The sequence below is a fragment of the Gorilla gorilla genome, chromosome 1 (assembly GCF_029281585.2).
Source record: "Gorilla gorilla gorilla isolate KB3781 chromosome 1, NHGRI_mGorGor1-v2.1_pri, whole genome shotgun sequence".
In the NCBI taxonomy this organism is placed as follows: Eukaryota; Metazoa; Chordata; class Mammalia; order Primates; family Hominidae; genus Gorilla; species Gorilla gorilla.
Genome location: NC_073224.2, coordinates 20500715 through 20528049, shown reverse-complemented (window position 1 = coordinate 20528049; position 27335 = coordinate 20500715). Strand labels below are relative to the sequence as shown.

General features: G+C 43.2%; 1 protein-coding gene across 8 annotated transcripts in view; it reads right to left on the bottom strand.

Annotated features, from left to right (window-relative positions):
* The window catches only part of DISC1 (DISC1 scaffold protein), a 415293-nt gene that overhangs the window by 246247 nt on the left and 141711 nt on the right, over positions 1-27335 (bottom strand). For 7 of the 8 annotated variants that reach the window (XR_008674555.2, XM_055373011.2, XM_019031899.4 and 4 more), the window contains exons 5-6: positions 26571-26700; positions 22766-23001 (exon numbers count right to left, since the gene is read on the bottom strand). Coding sequence is in view for 7 of the 8 variants with exons in the window: in XM_055373011.2 (XP_055228986.2) it covers positions 22766-23001; positions 26571-26700 (366 nt within the window). In the remaining variant the exon portion in view is untranslated. Of the gene's footprint in view, positions 1-18875; positions 19200-22765; positions 23002-26570; positions 26701-27335 lie in introns of those variants that run through there. The other variant, XM_055373035.2, reaches the window with a different exon arrangement.

Below are 27335 nucleotides of genomic sequence, written 5' to 3'. Positions count from 1 at the left end.
GGTGTGCTCCTGGCAGCAAAGGATTAAAATCTGCATTCCTATAACAACCTTCCCAGAAGGAAGGTCTACACTGAGTAGTGTCTCACCAGCAGGGAATCAAATAGTATCTATTTGGGTAGACAATGCAATTCAGCAAATATGTACCCAGTGCCCTCTGCATTCGGCATTGACATAGAGCATAAAGGAGAGACACATATTTAAAGTATGTCTGAGATAGCACCCCCTTAGGCTTCTCCTGCTTCTCTTTTCTCCGTAGCACTTTTCACCTTGACATATTTATTTATTCATGTAATTTCTCTCTCTCCCACTGGAACTTAAGTTCCATGAAGGCAGCGACTGTCTGTTGTGTCCACTCCTGCATCCCCAGTGCTTAAAGAATTCCTGGAGCTTGTTAGTAAGCCCTCAGTCAATACCTGTAGAATGAATGAATCAATGCAATTAAGAGTCAGATCTTACTCTGAAGGTTGTTACCTAGTGGACAAGAAACACAGGCATGCAATTCGCTATAATATAAAGTGAGAGGAAAAAATTACTATAAGGGGAATAGAAAATCAATACTAGGAGAAAACTGCTACATAAAAGCTGTCACCAGGCAGAATATTGTCTGCCTTGAGCAATGGAGAAAATAACTTGTGCAGCAATTTAGAACTAGGAGATTGGTGGGAAAGCTTACCAGAAGAGGTGAAAAGTGAACTGGGCCTCAAAGGGAAAAAAAAAGAGAATGAAATTCTAGCAAGAAGATAAATCTAACTGGACCAAATGGTTCTCACAGGTGAGTTGTGAAAGATAAACAGGGAAATGACTATTTCTGGTAGGAAACGAGAGAGAAGGATGGGGTGGGGCCTATCTGTATCTATAATGTTTGCTTATTTATTTAGTTAGGGGCCGGGCGTGGTGGCTCACGCCTGTAATTCCAGCACTTTGGGAGGCCGAGGCGGGTGGATCACCTGAAGTCAGGAGTTCGAGAGCAGCGTGGCCAACATGGTGAAACCCTGACTCCATCTCCAAAAAATAAAATAAAATAAATTTATTTAGTCAGGGAAAGAAAATCAAAGTAAATATGGGGTAAATTCTACTATTTGTTTAATCTTAGTAGTGGATAAATGAGTGTTGTATTTTTAAATATGTTTGAAATATTTACAATTAAAATATTTTTAAAGAAATATCAAGGGCAAGCTCTAGTCAGTATTAAATGCCAGACTAAGGAGTTTTGAGTTTTATCCCTCAAGCAATGAGAAATCATTCCATTTTTTAGCAAGAGAGCAATATGAAAGAAATGTTTTCGTTTTTTAGAAAAATAATTGGGCGGCACTATGAGAGATGATTTGGAGGAAGAAAGTCTGAATGTGACAAAACCAGACAGGCCTCTTCAGCAGTGTAAGCCCGTCATGGGGTCCATGGGCCCCGCAGAGTGATAGAGGTCAGAAAGGGGAGGGAAGAACAGGACTGGATTATGTGGATGCTCAGAGCAGTGAGAACATCCTTTCTAGAGTTTTCCACTCTTTCATGCATTCATGAACTCACTCATTCTTCAAATATCTATCTACTGGGCACCTGGCAAGCTAGGAACTTAGAGCATGAAGACATGGTTCCTGCCCTCAACCACTTACTGCTGCTAGAAATGCCAGAAAATGTAACAGATGCTAGAAGAGGAGTGATTACTTGATTAAATGATGACCTGCAAAGGAAAGGTCAAGGTTTCTGGGGTATGTGTTGGGAGGGGAAGGGAAAGGGTGCAGGGTGTCAGGAAATCTCATACCAGAGGTTGCCAAATATCAGAGCTAAGCTGCCAATTTGCTGATTTTTGTTTGTTCTTCAACTGTAAGAACTATATTTTGATGTTATCACATCCACCAATTTGTCATTTCTGAGTATAAGCAAACTTGTTTCAATTGTAAATACCTGGGAACTGGTGCGGGTCCGTACTAATCAGTCATTACCACTTTAGACCTACTTTCAACAGAGGAGGGTTTTCCAGTCCAGCTGAGATCAGCCCAAATGGAATAAGTGAGGGTTGACAGAGGTGGGGCATGTGACACCAGACTCTTCAGAATTCAGGAGCTGCCATCTGACAAAAATTTGTGTACTCAGTGGGAACAGTGGAAAACAACGTTTGGAATCCTGCCTGGAGAATGCTAGACTCTGGCTGGCCAGGGATTGGATCTTTTGAGAGAATATAAGTCAGAGTGTCACACAGACATGGAGATTGGGGCAGATGAAACCACTTAGGGTGGTGAGAAGGACAGAGGACATCCAACATGGACCCGTCCTGGTTCTTCCTCTGATTCTAACAGCAGCACCAGCTTTGGGTGGCTAATGCCTGCTGCCCAAACTGAAAACCTTCCTTGGGCAGAAATGCACTTTCCCTTGCTGGGCTCGTGAGAGTCCATTCAACAAATACATTTTTAATAAATGGTTCAACACATCATTGAACCTATATGAGCATTTAATAGTATATTATAAGTAGGTGTTCCCAATCACACACAAAGACTAGCCCATGCATTAACAATTCAGATAGGTAGTAGATCCTCTTACTGATACTGAAATTTTAGCTGACCAAAACAGCAGTGCCTTTAGCTAATAATGCCCAACATATCACAAAAAAGGAGGTCAAGCACCATCTTTCCAGGGGTTGACACAGTTCACTGGTCTGGGCTGAGATCTGGCCCTATCCCAGAAAGAAAATTAGTCTCCTCTCAGATATCCATGTTAGAGGAAGGAGGCAGTGATGCAGATAATTAAATGCATTGTTTTATATTTAATTTGATTTATAATTAATTTATGCTATATTCCTTTTTGCAACAGATTTGACTTCCCAATTACGTTTTGCTCAGGCTACTATTAACATTAGTTGTATCCCTGGGGTACATACAGAATAAAAGCAATTGTTGGGGGAGCAGACGATATGAGGAATCTATATACTATGCTAGTGGGTTTCAGGCTATTTATAGTAGAAGAATTCTCTCAAACCAAAGTTTACACAGCACTATAAAACATAATAAAGATAACAGGGAATCTGCTTTTATTGAAGTGGGGTGTCTGGCCTAGGGTACAAAGATGTCACATTAGTCCCCCAAACATACACACATGTTGCTGCTGCCATCACACTGTGGTCCCCAAACCGTAATTCCAGGAGCAGGACTACAAACCGAAAACCAGAAAATAAGACCAGTTCAATGTTGATAAGCAAGAGTTCCGTGTACTTTAATGAGTGAAACCAATCCCCACTTTTTAAAAAACTTGCATATTATTCATAACAAACAAGAATTATCCTCTCAGATGAAATTATGCCTTACCCTAGAAACACACAGTTTGTCCAAACAAATTAGCGAATACGTTTTCAGAAACACACCAGACCTAATTTACCCAAATGAGTATCTTCATTCAAAGTGGCTGCCCTGGAAATAATAGAGTCCAACATTTATTGAACACTTACTATGTACCAGACACTCTCCCAAATTCTCTATGTAGATGAGCATTTTAAATTCTTATTATAACTCTATGAAGTAGAAACTCTAATTATCTACATTGTAAGACAAGAAAATTTCATCAAAGAGACTAAGAGAGGTTTAAGTAACTTTCCCAGGGGTAACCAGCTGGTAATTATGGGAGATTAAACAGTAACCCAGGCAGTCTAACTATCTGCTCTCCTAACTACTGAACAATACTAACTACCGCTCCCAGAAGCTGTGTACCTATTTAAAATGAACTGCCATCATCCAGACAAATTTTTGGAATTCTATTTTAGAATTTTGTTCAATGTACAATATAATCAATATCATGATTTGTAAATACACATTATTCTTTACTCACAAACTGGTGTTCCAATCATATGACCAAATTTCACCCTCAACAAATGAAACCTTACAAAAATTGAGACTACTGACATGAATGTGCTGCACAGAACGCACATCAGTAGCAGATGGGCCTGGGGGTGGCTGTGGCAAAAGAAAATTAAATGCAAAGGTGCCTGTCACTGGTTGAGTTGTGTCCCCCAAAATTCACAGGTTGGAGTCCGAATCCCCAGTACCTAAGAATGTGACGATGTCTGGAGATAGGGCTTTTCAATAGGTAATAAATTTAAAATAAAGTCATTAGGGTGAACCCCAATCCAATATGACTGGTATCATTATAAGAAGAGATGTGGAAGGCCGGGCGTGGTGGCTCACGCCTGTAATCCCAGCACTTCGGGAGGCCGAGGTGGGCAGATCACAAGGTCAGGAGATGGAGACCATCGTGGCTAACACGGTGAAACCCCGTCTCTACTAAAAATACAAAAAATTAGCCGAGCGTGGTGGCAGGCGCCTGTAGTCCCAGCTACTTGGGAGGCTGAGGCAGAAGAATGGCGTGAACCCGGGAGGCGGAGCTTGCAGTGAGCCGATATCATGCCACTGCACTCCAGCCTGGGCGACAGAGCAAGACTGTGTCTCGAAAAAAAAGAAAAGAAAAGAAAAGAAGAGATGCGGAGACAGGCACATGTGGAGGGAAGATCATCTGAAGACAAAAGAGAAGACAGCTGTCTGCAAGCCAAGGAGAGGAGCCTCAGAAGAAACCAACCCTGCTGACACCTTGATCTTAGACATTCAGCCTTCAGAATTCAGAGAAAATAAATTTCTGTTGTCTAAGCCACCCTGTCCATGGTACTTTATTACGACAGCCCTAGCAGACTCATGCATGTGGAATTTTCCATTTCTTGTGGTATGATGAGTTATATGTATTATTAGGGCACCACATACCGGTGCTTCACGATCAAGGTAAAAAGAGTTGCTACTCCATGTAGCAGCAGCAGCAGGTCCAACAGAAAACACGGCACTCTTTTGTTTTCTTCAGACTGACGGTTTCTTTTCAATCTGCCCAACTGGGAGACTGTGGGCTGCTACAATAAATGTGTGTAGAACATTACCATTCTTGTCTGTAGTTTAGGAGCTAAGTATTATGAATGGTGGCTCTAAGAAAATGTTATGTGAGAATGTCTTTGATTTTTAAAAATGATTATTATGGATTTTTAAAAATCATTTTTAAAAATGATTACAGATTATGATTTTAAAATTATTATTTTAAAATGATTCATTAGAAATGAAAAAGGGCTCCCTTCAATACTCTTGCAATATCACAAACAGAATGCAATCACTGATGTCAAAAATATGAGTAATAAAAATTCAATCTGGGGAGGGACAGATTGCTTCTCAGCCATAATTAGAAGGGCAAATGGAATTTAAGTCAATAACAGTCACTAATCTAGATAATACAAGCCAAGACTTGGTCAAGGGCCAGAATGAGACATTTATACAGGAGGAGACAGCCAGGCAATTTTGGTTCAATGACTTGGGAGTGAGAAACTATTCTAAAGATAACTGATCCGACCAAAGAACTGTCTCTACTTCTACCACTCTGCTCCAAGCCACGGGCACCTCTCCTCTGAAATGCTGCAATCGTCTCTGAACAGTTCTTCTGCGTTCACCCTCACTCCTCTACAGTCTGTTCTTGAGATGTAGCCAGGGTGAGCCTTCACAAGCATGTCAAATAAAATGCCACTACTCACTCCATCACACCTGGGTCGAGCCAAGTCTGCAAGGGCCTATATGGCCCATCTCTCATCTCGTCTCTTACCTCCTCTCCTACAGCTCCCTTCTTTGCTTACTTCACCCTGGCCACAGAGGCCTCCTGACAGCTCCTCAAATCTGCTGTGGCTGGTGCAGGGTCCACTGCCTTGACCTTCTGCCCCAGCACACATAATGGGCCAACCCCCTCCCACCTGCAAGTCCTTGCTCACCTCTGACCCTCTCAGTGAGGCTGGCCTGACTACTCCATTGACAGCTGTAAATTTCACATCCACTCGTCTTCCACCCCAATCCCCAAGTCATGTTCATTTTCTACTAACCTACATGTAACTTACTAATTTATTATGTTTGTTATTTATTTCTGCCTTTTACTACTAGAAAAAGAATTTCATGTGGGCAAGGATTTTTGGAGAAGTACTTGAAGTGCTTGGTACACAGTGTGTGCCTAATCAATATTTGATTAATGAACGATACTCACATTCTTGTCTTCTAAGAAATAAGTGGGGTGGGGTGGGGTGGGGTGGAAGCATCCTCACCTCTGCTAGAGGCACACTCAAACCACAGGATGGGGAGCGGCTCCATCTTTATCCCCATTTCCCACCACTGCCCCCTCAGGATCAGGGATTAAAGGCTGCAGCTGCTCTTGACTGTATGGCTGGGGTGGAGCTTTGCATGACAGAGAAAGAGGTTAAAAACTTGGAGTCAACTCATGAGATGTCCTCTCTTCTTTTTAAATTGCATCTCTCAGAAGTCTTACTCTCTGGTTTATCTCTGTTAGCAGGTTTCCTTTCATGGGCTATATTACGTGTTGAATTGTGTTCTCCACAAAATTCGTATGTTGATGTCCTGACCTCCACACCTCAGAATGTGACTGCAGTTGGAAATAGGGTCGTTGCAAATGTACTTTGAGTTAAGATCAACCATACTCCGACATGACTGGTGTCCTTATAAAAGGGGAAATGTGGATTCGGGGACATGCATAGAGGGAAGATGATATAAAAAGACACAGGGAGAAAATGATCATCTACAAGCCAAGGAGAGATACAGATCCTTCCCTAACAGTCCCCAGAAGGAAGCAACCCTGCTGACACCTTGATTCTTGGACTTTTTTTGTTTTTTTCTGAGATGGAGTCTCACTCTGTCACCCAGGCTGGAGTGCAGTGGTGTGATCTCAGCTCACTGCAACCTCCACCTTCTGGGTTCAAACGATTCTCCTGCCTCAGCCTCCCAAGTAGCTCAATCACAGGCCTGCGCCAGCACACCCAGCTAATTTTTTTGGTATTTTTAGTAGAAATGGGGTTTCACCATATTATCCAGACTGGTCTCAAACTCCTGAGCTCAAGTGATCCACCCACCTCAGCCTTCCAAAGTGCTGGGATTACAGGCGTGAGCCACTGCGCCCGGCTGATTCTTGGACTTCTGGACATGATGAATTTCTGTATTTAAGCCAGGTGGCTGTGGTGCTACTTTATTATGGCAGCAAACTAATACAGGCTGGCATGGGAAGGAAGACAATGTGGAGGGTCACTCATTCCTGCCTCTTAGAATGGCAAGAGCTAGAAGTCTGGAAGTGAGGTGTAGGCCTGGGCAAAGGGCACCAGTGGTCTCATCTGGGAGCCTGCCTCTAGCAAGTGCCAGATGAGTTCTCACTGCCAACATGCTGCCAAGATCAGAAGATGGCTCCAAAAATTCAGAGTGATTGTGCTTAGAGCATCTTGCTCATCTTTCTCAAAAACCTATAGCTACTGCTATAATGTCAATGTGTCCTCCAGAATTCACGTGTCGGAAACTTAATTCCCAAGGCAACCGTGTCGAGAGGAGGGACCTTTAAGAAATGATTAGGTTACCAGGAATCTGCCCTCATGAATGAATTGATATCATTACTGGTGGAGTGGATTCCTGATAAAAGGGTGAGTTTGGTCCCCTCCCCTTCTCTGTCTCTCTCTTTCTCTCTCTGTCTCTGTCTCTCTCCCGCGCTCTCTCTCGCACACATGCTCTCACTCTCACTCTCTCTTTCTCTCTCTCTCTCTCTCTTGCCCTTCTGCTTCCTGCCATGGGATGATGCAGTAAGAAGGTCCTTGCCAGATGCAGGCCCCTCAACCTTGAACTTCCAAGCCTCCAGAAGTGTAAGAAATAAATCTCCTCTCTTTATAAATTAGTCAGTCTGTAGTAACAAAATGGACTAAGACAGCTGCATTGGGCATCTATTTGGTTAGAGAATCCCATGCCCCAATCTAATAGCAACTAACAACTATTTACTTGGTTTCTCCAGATCCTGTCCCTTAGGGAGGCCTATCTCAAGAGCCTTATAACATACTTAAATCCACACCCTCTCTTAGTAATACTTCCAATACTTGCTTTAGATCCAGGCAAAAGAACGCCTTCCTTGCTCTCTGCCACATTAGAGGGCTCTGTCCTGATCCTCCTTATCCTTGAGGGGAAGGGTAAATGGGTCGCCAAAGGTACATGCCACCCAAAGCTGGTTCAGGCAGCCAAAAACCAGAAGTGCCTTCCTGAAGAGCCAGGAGGCTGCATCCTGCCAGGGCCTCTTCTCAGAGCACTGCTCCCAAGGGTGGACGCAGTGCAGTGGGCATACCTCTAGGCCCAAGCAGTAGTCAAGCACAGGCTACCTTGAAGGGTGTAGATATTACCTGGGCATACAGGCTAGGTTCCCATATAAAACCTACCATGGTGTGGGACAGGTGCAAGGGTAGGAAGACAAGGTGGGAAGTTCCATTTGACCCCTTACTCTGGGACACAATGTCAGGCAGGCCTGGATAGACCCCTTTAATATTATATCCTAAAGAAACCACCTCTCATTCCATACAATCTTTGGTAGTTTATTACCAGTTCCTGGTACCACCAGTAACCCAGCCATAACCACCTTAGCACCTGGCACTGGAGGCAAAGCCTTGGCTCTCGGCATTAGAGGCACACCCAAGGTGACAACAACACACCTGCCCCAAAGATGAGCCTTTGAAGAACAAACTCTGTTCCCGTTCTTATCTGGACCTCTGCAGAAAAAGAATATTAACGACACTTAGAGAATTACACCACTACCCCACTAACTTTCTGCAAGACTTTGAACAAGTCACTTTCATCTGGGGCTCCATTTTCTCAGTTGCAAAATGAGGATGTTGGACTAAATTATTTCTAAAATCCTTCCAGGTTGACTACCCCATATTCTTTAACTGCTCTATCATTCAAAAATCTTTTACTAGCCTTTTTTATTTTTAGGTATTTAGAGAATCTAAAAAACACAAAGGTTTTATAAAGTGCCAGGTAACACTGATAATAGAGACAGAAATATACAGGAGACACATGTTGTTTTTTACTCTATAATAGAGTAATAGAGACAGAAATATACAGAATATATTAGATGAGACAGAAATATAATAGATAATAGAGATATATTTGATATTAGAAATATACAATAGAGACAAATATACAGGAGATACATGTCGTTTTTTACACTAAGTGAGGGATGTGCTTTTCAGCTAGGAAGCTAACTGTGCAAAGGGCCTGCTCCCTGCTGACAGCTGTCCGCTCATCTTCCTGCCTGTGTATATGAGGCTTTATGCTGAAGTTCCACTTCAGCAAAAAGCTACAGGAGATGAGAAATTCAATTTTATCTCTGCACAGCCTTCTCTCTACCCTCTCCCTACATTCCCTATCCCATCCCCTGTTTCTTGTTTTGTAAAACTCAGTTTAAGAATGAGAGATTATTACTAAAGCAAACTACAAATGATGGAAAGAGCAAAATGACAGCTATCTTAGCATAGGCGCCACTTGGGCCTTTAATTAAAACACGCTCACACAGCCAGGTATGGTGGATCACGTCTGTAATCCACGCACTTTGGGAGGCCAAGATGGGCAGATCACTTGAGCGCGGGAGTTCAAGACCAGCCCGGACAACATGGTGAAAACCCGTCTGTACCAAAATAATAATAATAATAATATAAAAATTAGCCAAGTATGGTGGCATGTGTCTGTGGTCCCAGCTACTCGGGAGGCTGAGTTGGGAGTATTCCTTGAGTGCAGGAGGCTGAGGCTACAGTGAGCTATGATCGCACCACTGCACTCCAGCCTGGGTGACAAAGCAAGACTTTGTCTCTAAATAAATAAATAAATAAATAAAATAACACACACACACACAGACAAATCTGTTGACATTAACAACCTTGCCAATGACTGCTCAGTCCCCTCACCTTCTGTCAGAGGGCAAGTGGATAACATAATGACTGTGGAAACAGCTTTAGGAAATTCATGTTTATCTACTTGGCCTTTTTCTTTCCTTAGACCCTTCTATCCTCACAGCTGACAATGTCACATGGCACCCATCGGACATTCATGGAGCACAGAGGCACAAACGCCATGAATTCCTCTAGACTTCAGATGATCTTGTAAAGGCACAACAGGGTACATAAATTCATCAGAAGCAAGCCATTCTACATGGCTATAAAAATGACTCAAGCTGGTTATCTGAGACCTTTACTTCTGGGAAAGCCAGTGTGGTGCAGTGGAGAGAGATCTGAGCTGACAGGTAGGAGCACCAGGGCCTCTGCTTGCCATCCTTGCCACCTTTGGCAAAGCACATTATCTCTTTCCAGTTCGGTGGTGGCTGAAGCCAGAGAGTTTGCTGGACTCAAGCCAGACACTCACCTTCGTGCTCACCAACTAGCTCATCTTCTGAGGATCATGGGAGGAATGAAGTATAGAAAGACCATTTCATAAATCATGCAGACATATACCATACCTGTATTATAGTAAGAAAATATTTTAGAGTAATCTGACCAAAATCAGACACATAAATTTTTAACAAGGGCGGAATAAATATATTTAGAGTTTTTCTGTCTGGCCAAGGCTAAGGACATTAAGTAAAAGAACCAAAGAAAACTAGGCCAGGGAAATACTTGAACGTTTAGTTCTTTGATTCTTTCTCTGAATATACATCACATCATGACTCACATTCTCCCTATTTCTCTGAATTTCAAGGATACTGTGTCTTCCACTAGGATGCTACACTCCAATATTCTGAGTCCTTTTAGTAAAGTACAACTTCTCCAAATAACTCAGCAAACTGAAAATGAGGTGTCACTTTTTTTTTTTTTTTTTTTGAGATGGAATCTCGCTCTGTCACCCAGGCTGGAGTGCAATGGTGCGATCTCGGTTTACTGCAACCTCTGCCTCCTAGGTTCAAGCGATTGTCCTGCCTCAGCCTCCTGAGTAGCTGGGATTACAGGTGCGCACCACCATGCCCGGATAATTTTTGCATTTTTAGTAGAGACAGGGTTTCACCATGTTGGTCAGGCTGGTCTCAAACTCCTGACCTCGTGATCTGCCCGCCTTGGCCTCCCAAAGTGCTGGGATTACAGGCGTGAGCCACTGTGCCCGGCGGATGTCACATTTTATAAGACCATGAACCCTTTTTAATAAGATGCACCCATGTAACTCATATCATAAGGGATAATGGAGGGAGAAAGAGAGAGAAAAAAAATGAACATAAGGATTTCTGATCTTTTCTTGGAAAAGATTTCCTGTGATCGAGGTGCTGATGCGAAGGCAGTGAGCAGAGGAAAGGAGTAAGCCCTAATAGTGAATTTGCTGAACTTTCCAAATTGGCACATATGAGTAAGGTAGCACACACACGCGTTCACACCCTCACCCCATGCCATCTCTTGCAGGTCCCCAGGCTTACTGGGAAGCTCTGCCTGACATCACAGCATCACAGCATGCATTGAAGTCCAGTTTCATCAAAAATCACAGCTTTATTTTTAACTGATGAACTTGGTATTTGGCTTATCCAAATACTCCAAGTATTAATTCAACCAGATCTTTCTCATTGCCTCAAACAATCTTATTCCAAACTGAAACTGTAATTCATGTGCCAAAAACATTTTGACTTACAGACATTTGTCTGTAGGAGATTTTGGTGGTTTAATAATGAAAAAATGAGAACAGGAATCAGAAATATGAACAGCCTTATGTTCAGATCATAATCATTCTCCTTTCTACCCCTTCCTCACAAGTTCTTTAATGATTCTTTTTTACAATAATAAGGAAATAAATTACCAGCCTCTTATTTTTGGAGACTGGTAATCAAGTCAACTTCATATTTTCAACTATTCTCATAACCATGATGTATTTAAATGTTCAAACAAGATTTCAGTACTTGGGCTCTAGAGCTTTCCCCCACCCCCAAAAACTCATGTGAGTTCAACCCATTAAATACTACAATTTGATCTAAGGGGAAAATGATACTACATCCAGGCTTATTCTGTTACGTGATCCAAAGGCAACTTCATATTTCCATTTCAATTACTACCCTCCCTTTTTGCTGATTATTTAATAAGTAATGTCCAGTTGCTCCCATGGGAACAACTGAGTTTTTAAATAAATACCCAGAACTGCTTGCATTTATTTATTTATTTATTTATTTTTATTTTTTGAGACAGTCTTGCTCTGTCACCCAGGCTGGAGTAGAGTGACACGATCTCCACTCGCTGCAACCTCCACCTCACATGTTCAAGTGACTCTCCCACCTCAGCCTCCCGAGTAGCTGGAACTACACAGGTGTGCCACCACACCCGGCTAATTTTTGTATTTTTTTTTTTTGGTAGAGACGGAGTTTTGCCATGTTGGCCAGGTTGCTCTGAAACTCCTGACCTCAAGTGATCCTCCCACCTCGGCCTCCCAAAGTCCTGGGATTACAGACATGAGCCACTGTGCCCAGCCATTTGCATTTATATTTAATACTAATTTTTAAAACATATTCTTGCTTCTCCTAAATTTCTAAGTATTTATACTTTCCATAACTATAAAGTTTGCCAAAAACGTTGTACTTTCTGCTGTGGGTTTATTCTTCTTTTCTGAATCATCTTTAATTAACTGGCGTCTGGCTAAGAATAAGCATATGCACAGCTCAAGTCTGCAGAGACAATTTTAACCTCACATTTCTCTCAAGCATCTCTCAAAATCTGTTGACAAAGCAACAGATCAGCCTGATTCCTAAAACTGGGGAATATTGTCGATTTCATTTCCTAAAATGTTTCTGTGGGTAAACTAAAGATGGACATACTTTATTGGATAAGAAAGGCAAAAATAGACCACTGGTGAACAAAATGAATGAACAGTAGGAAAAAAATCCAGTTGACTAAAGGAGAAATTGCATAAAGAATCCAAACACCAATATCAACATGACTCAAAGAGGAAGCTAAGGAAATTTGCCAAAGAGGAAGTACAAAATAGTAATGACAATGAAAGTCAAGATGAATGTTTAACAACGATCTCTATATAAGACACAGCACCCCCCACTGAAAGCAGCTACAGGAAATCTAGAGGTTCTGTCTGGCTTTGCTTTGGGTCATCTTAGCAGCCTAGCTATCAGCACAGGGTAGATTAATCACCCTTCCACAGCTCGAAAAAGGTGTGCTCTTAACTGATTAAATTCTCAGCAAGCAATGAGCTGGTATTTCCAACCTGGGGATATTCCCAGCAGTCACTGGAGAAAGGTCTATCTGAGCAGAGCTAAATTACCTTCTGCTGGAAGATTCCAAAACTTCTGCTCTTCTCCCAGAGTTTCAGCTCAAGGTCTGAAGAAGAGTTTAGCCTGACATACTAAATTAACATCTGAAAAGTTAAAGCAGGGAATAGTAACATACAACTTACAAAAAGGAAAGAATAAGAGAATTTGATAAAGGGAACAGAAGATTGCAGAAGACATGTAAATTACAAAGAAATTAAGTACAGAACGGTTCTCAAGGTGATAATAATGGAAACTAAAAGGTGAAATCGACTAGGAGAAAGACTTAAAATAGGTCACATGCTTTCATGTTTGTGAGAGTTGACTTGCAGCTGCAATATTAGAACTAGCTATGATCATTCTAAAATGACTATCTCTCATCTTTGATAATCCATGGGGCTCCAGTTGAAAATAATTAATCTAATGCCTAAATTATATAAAAGAGAAATGGATGAGTCTACAAATCACAAGCCTCCAAAGAGCTACCTAAACAATAATAATACTAAGAATAATAGACTCATGTTGTAAGCTTCTTAAAGAAAACAAGCCCAGAGAATTTGTAAAATATTAAAATACAACATTATAAAATACATATCCATTTTTTCACCCTCCTTTGTTCTAAGTTATTCAAAAATCATCGTAAACGTTACTGTAGCACAAAATAAAGTCTTTTTTTACATCTGCAAGTAAAACAGAATTCCTCCCTTGAGTTTCTCAAATATAGCCTGTTAACTTAAAAATCACACAATTTATCAATTTAGAAAGGAGAGCTTTATTTCTTAAAAGGGGGTTACAGCCTGCAAGGTTGCCATTCTAACAGGCTGGGAAGCGTAGCCTCCGGCAGAAGCCATTAGCAGGCACTTTAAGGGAGGGACAGGTAAGACAGGAATTTACACAGAATAGGTTGACCAAGGCCAGTCACGCTTGTAATCCCAGCACTTTGGGAGACCGAGGCAGGTGGATCATGAGGTCAGGAGATTGAGACCATCCTGGCTAACACGGTGAAACCCCGTCTCTACTAAAAATACAAAAAATTAGCCGGGCGTGGTGGCCGGTGCCTGTAGTCCCAGCTACTCCGGCGGCTGAGGCAGGAGAATGGCGTGAACCCAGGAAGTGGAGCTTGCAGTGAGCTGAGATGCACCACCGCACTCCAGCCTGGGTGACAGAGCGAGACTCCATCTAAAAAAAAAAAAACAAGAATAGGTTGACCAAGTATACATATTCCACAGGTTATAGCAGGAGCTATGAATATTCATGAAGGTGGTCCTAATGCATGCATACTGAATAAGCATACATGTTATATACAACTTATGTTCACCTTAGGGTGGAGACTTAACATTTACATGTATTACAATTAGGCCCTCTATGTAAAAGGCCTTTTCAGAACACAAAGGCACTCAACTGTCTCTAAATAGGCCAGAAGCAGTCCACAGTTGGTCTTTGTATCAGATGAAAGTTACCGAAATCAGTCTCTTTTCTAATGAAAGCTGCAGTTATGGCTGGTGGAACAGGGAGTCAGTCAGTCAGCATCTGGCGGTACAAGGACTGCCATGGTTTTAAGACAGCTCATCTCTAGGACAGTGCTCGTTTAGCCGCTAGAGAAAAAGAAAACCAAGGTGGCAGTCAGAAGGTAGTTTACTCTTTAGGTGCAGGGGTGTGAGACTTATCCCTGCCTGGCATGGCCTTAGGTCTTGTTTATAATTTGGTATCTTATTGCCACCGAGAGTCTGTTCCATCAGTTCTTATGATCTCGTTTTAGCATTGATGCTGGTCTGTTGTTGTGTCTAAGCTACAAAAGGGAGGGATTATAACAAGGCAAATCCGACCTCCCGGCCCACTGGGGCTGGGAACTCAGTTTGTATGGAGTATCTGGGGTCTCCTTGGCCAAGAGGGAATCCGTTCAGTGGTTGGAGGCTTAGGATTTTATTTTTAATTTACAATGCAATGAAAACTGGAAATGGGGGTCCTGTTTTATTGGGAACCTACATTTCCTGGTGAGCAGCATCTGTACCCAGCCAGATAGGGGGGATTTTCAAATCTCTTCCTTCTTTTCCAATCCTCTTCCTCCTTTACCAGATTATAGTCTGGTAAACTTTTCCACGTTGCCTGTAATGACGACTTTCCAGAAGAAAACGGGAGGATATACAATGGTGAGGCGAGGTCTAAGCTCTGAGCTGCAGCAGCAGTGCTTGGAAAGCAGGCTTTGCTCAGGTCCATGCTCTAGGGACCAGCCCTAAGGAAAGTGCCAGCTAGAGCACCGTGGCCTGTGGATGGTCACAGCCTGCCCAGGGAACTTTAAAGAGGAACTTAACATAGAACTCCTAGGAATAGAATTATGAGGGGTTTTTAGGCAGCTTATTTTAACTTATTTCATAAAATACTAAAGTGCAAAGTATTGTAGAACCAGAAAAGACCTTCCACGCCATCCAGTTCAAACCCTCTTTTCACAGACAAGTAATACCAGTTCCTCTAGCCCTGGGGTGGGGCCTTGCTTTCCAGTTTCTCTTCCTCTCACATTTCTTTATTTGGAACGTCTGACAGACCTCTCTGACTTGAGACAGTTGCCTGTTTGGTCTTCCCAGGCTGTCTATTTTTAGATACACCTTGGCTCCAATCCAATCAGGCAACACTAGGCACACAGAGACAACCATCCCTGGCCTGGAGGGACATCCATTCTCTTTTCCTTGGGCCCGCAGACCCACGCTCTGCTGGGCTGGACTTCTTTCCATTGCTGGACTAAGCACTCTGTCCAAGGCCTGGTCTCTCCCAGGCCATCAGTGTGAACCATCTCTGGATTCCCTCTGCATTAAAAATTGGCCAAAGACGTGAGGGCACCGCTTTTACAGCTGTGTGAACTTGGACCCTCAGCAGCCTCATCTGCAAAATGGGCATAAAAGCAATATATTGCCCAACAAACCTTATAGGGTTATTGTAAGCAAGTATGACAGTTCGTAAATAACAGAGATATTAAAATTAGTGTATGAGTATCATCACCAGTCTAACTAAGAAGGACAGACAGGATAAATTTGAGCGGAGAGGGCACACCTGCAGGGAGGTCCTGAATGCTGCAGATGTCGCCTATGCAGGGAAGCCTCACTCCGGGCACCCATCTGGCCAGCATTGCTCACACACTTCTGTCTCACTGCATTTGCTGTCTTGGCAAATATTTTTCTGCCTCATGAATTCCTGAGAAAAGCAAGATGTCTACTTTACTTAAAAAGGGGGGTAGGGGAAAAAAAAAACCCTGTAATCCCAGTGACCCAGGAGGCTGAGGTGGAAAGATCACTTGAGGACAGGAGTTCAAGTCTAACCTGGCAACATAGCAAGACCCCCATCTCTATAAAAAATTAAAAAATTAGCCTGGCATGGTGACATGCACCTATAATCCTAGCACTTGGAAGGCTGAGGCAGGAGGATCACTTGAGCTCAGGAGTAAAATGCTGCAATGAGCCATGATCATACCACTGTACTCCAGCCTGTGGGACAGAGGGAAACCCCATCTCTAAAAAAGAGAGAAAAGTCCTTACCAAAAAAAGGGGGGTGGAAATCAGAATTTCCTAGAAAAATGCAAAGCTCTCCTCTTTCTCCAGATGATTTCTAATGCTCTCAGTCCCATAAAGCCATTGTCTTGGCAAACCAGTCAGGTAGAAGGCAAAGACAGAGGAGAGAGAAAGACAAAGCCCAGAAGTGGAGATTAAAGAACAACAATCTTCACGAATGGAAAAGCAGCTTGGAGACTGCTGATATGCTGCAGGGATATTCTCTGCAGTCTCTGCATGACTCCAATTTGGTGGCTGCCTCGCACTACCCCCGGGGCAAGAGCATTAATGGGACCCCTCCCACACAGCTGCCTCCACGCAACCCTCTTTGAGAATCTCTACCAGGATCCTAGATTCGGGATCAGTTTTCCAATTCAGGCCTTGCTGTTTCACTGTCTCCTCACTCTAACAAGATATGTTTCTGAGGGAAAAGAGGAACTATTGATTTTTTTTTTTCCCATTCAGTTGTGAGCTGGTGAATTACATTATTTCAAATCTCACTTGCAAGGAGGACTGACATCAGCAGGGACTGCATGTTATGGACTGAGCACAGGTGTGATGAGGATGCCTGCAGCACCCTGCATAATCAGTGCCCCTGGCCAGGGAGCCCTGGGCAGTTTAGCTAGTGGTTGGGGGCATGGATACCGCAGAAGGCCTGGCTCCTCTCCACCCGCCAGCCTCCCCAGCCCAGCCCTGCTGCGAGGCTCCCAGACTCTCCAACCAAGGCCCAGCCAGCCCTCTTGTAACCAGGGGTTGAGCTTGTTTCACACTTTGTGCCAATGGTTTGTAAAAAGATGCGACATGTTTCTTCCAAATGCACAACAAGCGACAATTCGTCCATGAGCTGCCAGAACACATTTCACATGAAGCATGAAAAATCCGAGGAGCTGAGGAATGAAGAACTCAACCCCAGATGAATACAAGCCAGTCAAGCATTTCTAAAGAATGTTAGAAAGCATCCTAGGCAGCCCTCCACGTCATCACTGTGATTATTACTACAATTATTCCTCCCTCACTTTGCAGTTAGCCATATGCATGCTACATGAGGTCACAGGCTGCCCTCCCCTGGTTTTCCAGACACATAAAACCAACAAGAAGCCAGGTGAGGCTGAGCTAATGGTGCTAGAGAGAGACGAGCTGCAAATCACCATTCTCCTCAATTTACGCCAAATAAATAGATGGAACCTCATGCCCACGTGGAGGGATGTGATCCACAGAAAATCTTGGACACTGTCACCTCCTCCCTGTGTCCCCCATCTTTTCCCTCTCCTCCCTCCCCCACCCCCACATCACAATCCCATTACAGAGAATGGGAGTGCAGTCAGCAGGGGGTAGAACAAGAACCATGGGTTTCATGTGGGAGAAGAACCAAGCTCACTGGGTAAAGGTGGTTCTTCTAAGACCCTCACATCAAAGGAAGACTTGCAGGAGAAAACAAGGCACTTGTTTTAAAGCAGGGGGGTTGAAATCCCAGGGATGAGAGAAATTCAAATGAACATATCTTTTAAGTGGTTCCTGTCCTTTCATGCACCCCTGCTCTGTCAGCTTCCATACTGTGGAGCTCCTCATTCTCCAGTGCTTAAAAAGGGTTCTCCTTTTGTTCACTGGAAGAAAACCATTTTTGTTGACTCTACTCAAAAAGTGTCTATGATGTCTCTGGGATGGTAACACTTCATCTCCTCCTGCTAAGTTATTTGATCCAGAACACAGACATTGGAAAATTCAAATGGCTTCTTTGATTTCTGTTATCACACCCAAACCGAAAATCATTGGGTGTCCTTGACCCCAGCACATGCCCTCTACTTCCAGCCCATCTCTGACATTGGCCAGGGGGTTCCCAACAAGCCACAGTCAGAAACGATGGCCTCCATGCAAGCACGTAAGTCTCCACCAGTGATACATCCAGAAATGTCACATGCTATTAGGAAGTTTCTTTTCAAGCTGTTGGGTCGTTGTCCACGAAACAAAGCGTATTCTTCCCTTTGCAATTGCATGTTAGAAAGTTGAGTAAATTACAAACAGACAGCACCCTGAGTTTGTATCTGGCCTCTATGAAAATCCTTATAGATGATGATAACAGTCGTGATGTTGAGTGATCTGTTTCTCTAGGTTTTGTAACAATACTAGTCTCTGCAACTTCTCTTTATAAGACTTCAAGGTTTTCCTGTTTCACAATTTGTCTGGCTCTCTCCATCTGGCCTAAGAAGAGCCTATTCTCATGAACAACGAAGGCAGCTATTGATGTATGTAAGATGGGTTCATTTGGCTAAATATACCTACTGGATATTCTCCCGAAGTCAGCATTTTCTAAAAGACAACCAATACTTCATAGCAAAAATTAGGTTAACAGGATCATGTCCAATTAGTTAAAAATACTGGACCAAGCAATCTCTCTGACCTGTTGAGCCAGCTGGTTCTACACTGGTTTCTTTCAAATGCTTCACTTCTGCAGATCCATGCTGCAGCCCATCAGCTCGGAAAAGACATATCTTCCTTCTCAAATGGAAAGCCCAAATATTGATGACGGGTTTCTCTAGTTGATGGTTACGGCAGGGAGCAGTCTGATGCCTCACCTCCCTACAGTGGAAGAAAGGAAGCTGACCAATCAAAATGTGCACCTACACAGCCCACACTGCCCTCCAGATGCGGCGATACCTCCCTGCACCTCAAAGTAAATTAGACTGATGCCAAGGATCACCTCTTGAGAATCACCCAGATGATGAGGACATCTCAGGGTGGCCACACTCCAGCCACACAAAACTCCAGCCAGTGCTGATGGCCTCTGCTCACCATGAGTGTTCCATGCTGCAGGCACCTGTATAACTTCCTTATCGCAGGAGAGAAAGGTCATGTTATTAACTAGTCATTAGATTGTCCAGGTTTTTTGTACCTTTTAACTGCTCTGGTTTATTCCTACCCTCCCATGAAACTCTTCATCCTTACATTCCTTTTTTTTTCCTTTGAGTCAGGGTCTTGCTCTGTCGCCCTGGCTGGACTGCAGTGGCACAATCATAGTTCACTGTAATCTCGAACTCCTGGGCTTGAGCAACCTTCCCGCCTCAGCCTCCTGAGTAGCTAGGACTACAAGTACACTCAATCATGCCTGGCTAATTTTTTTTATTTTTATTTTTTATTTTTGTAGAGATTAGGTCTCAAATTCCTGGACTCAAGCATTCTTCCCGCCTTGGCCTCCCAAAGTGCTGGGATTATAGGTGTGAGCCACTGTTCCCAGCCTCATCCTTACATTCCCAAGATCTCCTCCTACATGAAGCATTCGTGGTTTCTGAAAGTCCTTGAGATACCCAGGTTTTCCTATAGTCACCTCAGCACAAAAACGTGGCAGCCTGTTCTTGACCTGACCTCTGTAATCTCAGTGGGAATGTTCGGATTGGGGATGGTGGATTCTCCCAGAGGACCCCACACACAGCAATGCCCCATGTTCAAGATCATCCTCATATATAATTTCCCTAACAGCATCATAAAATCCGAAAGCCACAACTTTTGAAATGCCTTTCAAGAACCTATCCAATTGGCTGGGTGCGGTGGCTCACGCCTGTAATCTCAGCACTTTGGGAGGCCAAGGAGGGCAGATCATGAGGTCAGGAAATTAAGACCATCCTGGCTAACATGGTGAAACCCTGTCTCTACTAAAAATACAAAAAATTAGCTGGGTGTGCTGGCACAAGCCTGTAGTCCCAGCTACTCGGGAGGCTGAGGCAGGAAAATCACTTGAACCTGGGAGGCGGAGGTTGCAGTGAGCCGAGATCACACCACTGCACTCCAGCCTGGGTGACAGAGAGAGACTCTATCTCAAAACATACAAATAAACAAACAAATAAAAACCTATCAAAGCACTAGATTACTCAGTAAAAGTCACACATTCATGCCTTCTCTGTGACTCATCCTGATTAAAAGGCAAACCAGAGGATACAAGTAGAAAACCAGACCAAGTTCTGGGCTCAGTTCTATCAGCCAACCACACTGTGGAGCTCCTAGTTTTAGATGAGGAAAGAGAATTAGTCATAGAAATAGCTTCCTTGGCTCTCTGGAAGGAAACCATCTTTTATTGATTCAGGCCCAAAGACAGCCATAGTTGTACACAAGATGGTCTCTTACTAGCTACATCATCAGGGAAACTTTCTGAGTTTTTGTTTCCTCAGTTGCAAAGTGAGAACATAACAGCCTACCCACCACACCAAGGCAATAGCTGAAGAATGGTTCTGAAGGTGCAGGTGGGAGAGAACAAGCTGTATTCAAGGGACCCGTTTCATTTGGATGAAAACCGGCAACAATCCAAATCTCTTCCCCTTCTCCATGGGCATGAGCCATGGGTTGAGAGTTCTGCCTGGAAATATTCGGGATAGAAGGGGAATGGGAGGAGATCTTAAGTAACTCCCTAGAATAGCATGTGCCGCTTGCTTTTATAGTCTGGATAGGATGTGATACATGTGGAAGACAGAACAGTCGTTCACTAAACACAGTAAGATATATTTGGACGGGTAGTTTGAAGGCCTTCAGAAGACTGAAATTTCCACTGTAAAGACGACAACTGGAAGCACAATAAAGTGCTTAGTACCATCCAGGCTCTGCTGAGAGTTTTCTATGTATTACCTCGGTTCATCCATGTGATAGCTCTATAAGGTAGAAATTATTATCAATACCCCTCTCCTCAAATCAGCAAATAATGGGTTGAGTGAGGAGTTAACCTTCAACTCCAGACTATCAGGTGGCAGAGTCCGTATTCTCAACCACTACAGGTGGTGAGTTGTAGGAAGTCTTTTCTTCAGCACAGTGGCCAAGCCGACCATTGCTCCCACTCCTGACTCTACCCACGTAGCACTTGCAGTCCTTACTGCTCATCTACCCATTCTGGTGCCACTCACTTTTTTGTCCAACATGTGTAAGTGTGCGTTCTGTATGTCTCAGAAATGAGAGTATGAGCTCTTGAAGGGCAAGAAAGATTGGGTGCAATGGCTAAAACCTGTAATCCCAGCACTTCAGGAGGCTAAGGCAGGAGGATCACTTGAGCCCAGGAATTCAAGAGCAACCTGGGCAACATAGAAAGACTTCACCTCTACAAAAAAATAAAAACAAAAAAATAGCTGGATGTGGTGGCCCAAGCCTGTGGTCCCAGCTCCTCCAGAGGCTGAGGCAGGGAGGATCGCTTGAGCCCAGGAGTTCAAGAACAGCATGCGCAACATAGAGAGACACCATTTCAGCAAAAAACTTAAAAAAAAAAAAAAAGCCAGATGTGGAGGCTCAAGCCTGTGATTCCAGCTACTCCAGAGGCTGAGGCAGAAAGGATCACTTAAACCCAGGAATTTGAAGCTATAGTGAGCCATGATTGTGCCACTGTGCTCCAGCCTGGGCAACAAAGCAAGACCCTGTCTCTTAAAAATAAATAAATAAATAAAGGGCAAAAAGTAGATGTGTATCTTATAGACATTCCATGATACAGAATACAGGGATGATTCTCACTCCAGAGTAAAGTGGAGAAGACCGGGCTTCAGAATTAATGAACAGGAGTGTAAATATCAGTTTTCTCTCTTATTAATTAGGACTTTGGGCAAATTATAACCTTCTTAAACTTTTTTTCCTCACCTGTAAAATGAATACAACAACCGAAGTAACTCATAGAGTCAGCTTATAACACTGCCTGGTACATGGTAAGCACCCAATACATTTTAGCTACCAGTAACAATCCATTCTTCCAGATGGGAACTTTGTCATTGGGTGTCCCTCTCTCAATAGCTTGCCTCTTCCCTTAGTAAGAGGCATAGTTCATCCAGATGATCGTCCTCAGCAAAACTTGGCATTAGGATCTCTAACCAATTGAACTCCAACAGTTCTCAAAGGGAGACAGGGTGTCCTGAGGGTGTTTGGAAATGGGGAGGGTGCATATTGGAATGGGGAGGGTCGCTGGCATTTAGTGGGTTAAGTGGCCAGGATGTGAAATAACTTGCAATGTTCAGGACTGCCCCACACCGTGAAGAATTTTCCCACCCAAAACACCAATGGTGCTTCCACTGAAAAATACAGACTGCTTGGGAAATGTTTAGAAATGAAAGACAGCAGACAAAATCATTCCAATGAACAGGTCAAAGAGGCGAGTGACCCAAAATCAGTTAGGAAATCACCAGTACCTCCTTATGGTTTCCGGTGGCTCTGCATGGAAGGGAATCTGACCGGCTGAGGCCAGGGTGTCCTGCAAGGCCTTGCTGACCTCCTGCAGCTGACCCAGGGACAGCTGCCCCACCAGTGGGGTCAGGTCACAGCCCTGCCACTGGAGTTGCTGCTCTTGCTCCTCTATTTCCCTTCTCAGCTGTTGATCTTTGGCTTCCAGCACAGACATCCTTGCTTGAAGAGCTTCGATTTCTTTCTGTAGAGAATGAGGAGACAAGATTTTATAAATTAACCCTGCTCACGGCAAACTTCTCTGAGGATAATGACTCATTTAAATGAGAATTGGCCATATGCACCAGAACCACAAAACTCCCCTTCAGAGGCAGGCAGATTTTTGGAGGCTTGCTGAACTGGAAATATCATGCCAGCTTTATATTTCTAATGAGTTGGCATAAGGAAAAACATTACCTCCCGAGCATTAAATAACTATGAGGGGTGAGCCAAGAATTTGACTTGGAAGAACCCAGCAGATACATAAATGACTTACTTCATTTCGGATGGATGAGTTAGGACACAGGGCAGGGAGCCTCATGCACCTGAGGTCTGAGCTAAGCAGGTTACCCCAGCCACAGACCAAAACAAGAAATGCAACCGACCCTTTGTTAGTCTGTCCCCAAACACAAGAATTCAGAGTACAGAGAAAGGTAAAAAATGGCTTCTTAAGTCTACAGGACTGAGAGAAGAATGAGATGCTTCAGATGGTGCCATGCAGTCTAAAGTTCATGAAAATATAAATAAATGTAATTTCTACGAATATAGCACACTGAAATCCAAATAATACATAAAATATCATTTAATATTAAGGTCAATTAACTAAACAAGCAGCAGGTAATGAATGCCCGTCATGTGCACAGTGTTATAGTAGATCATCGTCTCACTGCCCATATGATTCTGAATAAAAAATAAGACTCTTAATTAACATACTCCCATGTTTTGTGGGGATAAGAGCGCAACTCTAATCCTGGGTGTCTCCTAACCTCTTATTCACGTTCTCTCAGCCCCAAGGTGCATCACCTACAACTTCTACCTCCTGAACCCACTTCAAGTATGGGAGTGGGGAGAAGAATTGGGAGTTACTAAAGAATGTCTACTACCAAGACATTCTAAGAAAAAAGTAATGCCTCAGTGTCCCCAATTGCTCCAAGATTACAGTATTACTGACAAAGTCTCTCAACTAACCTCTCTACCTCCACCTTTGACTTCCTCTACCCTATTCATTTCTTTTTCTTTTAGTTTTTTTAACTGGTAAAACACACATAGCATAAAATTCACCATCTTGAGCATTTTTAAGTGTAGAGTTCAGTGGTATTAAGTACATTCACACTGTTGTACAACCATCACTGCCATCCATCCACAGAACTCTTTTCATCTTGCAAAACTGAGACTCTGTACCCATTGAAAACTAATTCCCCATTATTCTCTCTTCCTCCAAGTCCCTGGGAATCACCATTCTACTTTCTCTATGAATTTGACTCCTCCAGGTAACTCAGACAAGTGGAATCATACAGCATTTATCCTTTTGCAACCAGTGTATTTCACTTAGCATAATGTCCTCAAGGTTCAACCATGCTGTAGCGTGTGTCAGAATTTCCTTCTGAGACTGAGTAATATCTCATTACATGTACATACTCATTTTGTTTATCATTTATCTGTTGATGAGCACTTGAGTTGTTATCATCTTTTGGCTACTGTGTATAATGCTGCTATGAACATGGGTGTGTAAACATCTCTTCGAGTCTGTGCATTCAATTTTTTTGAGAGAGATATATACCCAGAAGGGGGGGTGGCTGGACCACATAGTGAATCAATTTTTAATCTTTTAAGGAAGCTGCATACTGTTTTCCTATTGTCTTACATCCTATTCCTAATACAGGAGTCAAATTATTTACAATGTGGTCAGATCATGTCACTTCACTGCTTAACACCATCCAATGGTTCCCTGTTGCAATCTGAGAAAAGTCCACATCCTTACAAGGCCCCTTTATCTCTGACTTCCTCCCCAAATCCTCCCCCTCGTTTACACTGCTCCAGCCACATGGGCCTCCAGCTGCCCTCTGAACACAGGTGGCCCACTCCCACTCTAAGCCTTCATGTTGGTATCCCCCTGCAGGATCCTCTTGCAGAAATTTCTGCAAGGCCTACTCCCTCTCCTCTTTGAACTGTTGGGTCCAATCTCACTTCTCAATGAGTAGACTCCATCCTCCTCCACATCATCTTAGTCTACTCTGTGAAGCTCTTATCACCCTATAACATACCAGTTGTGTAATAGAGGTTTTATTATGTTTATCACTTATTGTCTATCTCCCCATTCTCACCCCTAGTGGATCAAAAGCTCCCCAGGAATCTCAAGCACTTCAAACAGTATCTGGCACTTAGTGAACCCTTAATAAATGTCTGTTGAATAAATGAATATTCAAGTACCTTTCCCAGAGTGCTTCAAACACTAAGTGCCCAGGGCTAAAATTATTTTCTGTACACTCTGACTGTCTCAGGAATTGTGTAGACCTTTAATTGGCAAATATTATTAAAAATCAAAAACCAGATTTCACATTTTCAGCTATCCAAACGTTATAATGATGCACATTGACTATGTAAGTGCTCAGTTAATGGGGGAAATAGTTTCAAATAAATTGCCCTGACTTTTTCCTCCCTTTGCCACCTTACTCTTGCAGTGACCTGGATGGGGCAAATTCACATAACACGAATACTCTATGGCCGGAGCAGAGGTGGGAAGCCTCCAGCCTAAGCCAGGATTTGAACTTGGGTGTTGAAGACCTATGCTCTTCCCATGAAGTCACGTTGCTTCTAATCAATGTGTCCTCATCACTCCCCACTCATGCTTCACAGCTCCAGGCTCAAGCAGGCATGGACCCTGTTTCAAGATTCCCTGCCTCTGGGGTGCCCTGTCAACTTCCAGAGCTCTGGCTTTAACTCAGTGCTGCACCCAGATTTGTAGCCCCTCGATGATTCTTAGCCAATTTGCATCCTCTGTTCTGGGGCAACCTTGGGCTTCCACGCAGCCGGCTAATCATTCCAGATGTGCCTGCCTTGCTCAGTCCGGACTTACAACTCTGTCTCTTAACAACTGCAGCTCACAGTCTACCATGATAGGAATTTCCATAAAGGATTTTCACAGCACAGATGTCTTTCTGCCTTTCAAAGGAAGCTTCTAAAGGTCAAAATGATAAGAAGTGGCAAATTGGCCTGGCAGACAAGAAAAGCATATTCAAAAGGTAATGAGGAATATCGAAAACAGGCACAAATGCTGCTGAGCTTTCAACCCTTGTTTGTAATGAGATTCCTACAAGCCTTCTAGTCATTCCCACCATCTCTCCTTTTTGTACTCCCCGGCTTGACAGCCAAGGCTCTAATTGCTACACTCAAGGAAAGCAAAGACCCACTTGGCTGCATTTGGCTTAAATGGATAAGAAAAATGCCGGCTTGGCACGGTGGCTCACGCCTGTAATCCCAACACTTTGGAAGACTGAGGCAGGAGGATTCTTTGAGCCCAGGAGTTCAAGAGCAGCCTGAGCAACATACTAAGACCTGATATCTACTAAAAATAAAAAAATTTAGCCAGGTATGGGGTTCACACCTGTAGACCCAGCTACTTGGGAGGCTGAGGTGTGAGAATCACCCAGGAGCTCAAGGCTGCAATGAGCTATGATTGCACCACTGCCCTCCAACCTAGGCAACAGAGCAAGACCCTGTCTCAAAGAAAAGAAAAATGCCATCATATTTCTTGAAGATCTTTCACCTGCTCACCTGTAGCTGCTGCTTTTCCTGAAGAAGCCAGTCTCGTCTCGTGATGGACACGTGCAAGCTGTCCTGAGCAGTGGGTTCCAACAGCCTCGGCTCCATTCTCAGTGGGGTGCGGGTGTCATCTCCGCTGGCCCTTAAAACAACACATACCTATTGGTACAGGTATGCAGAAGCTGAAATCCTCATGTTGACAAGTATTTTAAGAGTAAGAAACTCCAGCAAGTGGCCCCCATCTGTTCTCATACTTAGGAGCGTACTTACCTGTTTTTAGGATGAGCTCCTTAATGTAAGTTTCTACCTGAATTACAATCTCTTGTGATTTTTGCTTTTTCCCCTTAGTCAGAATACTATTATGGGACCTGCACTGTCCGATAAGGTAGCCCCTGACCACATGTGACACATGGTTAGCCCAAATTAAAATGTGCTAAAAGTGTAAAACACACACCAGATTTTAAGGACTTAGTATGAAAATAAAGAGTACAAAATAACTCATTCGTAATATTTTTAAGTTCATTATATGTTGAGATAATATTTTGGATATATTGAATTAAATGTATTGTTAAAATTAATTTCACCTGTTTCTTATTAATTTGGGGGAAATATAACAAGATCTTTATTCAAATGATTAGGAGTATTGAATTCACACTCACTATTTCTGAAATTCACCAGTTCCCTTGCCTTTACGGCATCCACCCTTCCTCTGCTCATTTAGAATCTTCCACTTTGCACTAATGTTTGAGTCACTAGTCAATGAGAAGGTTGTCACTG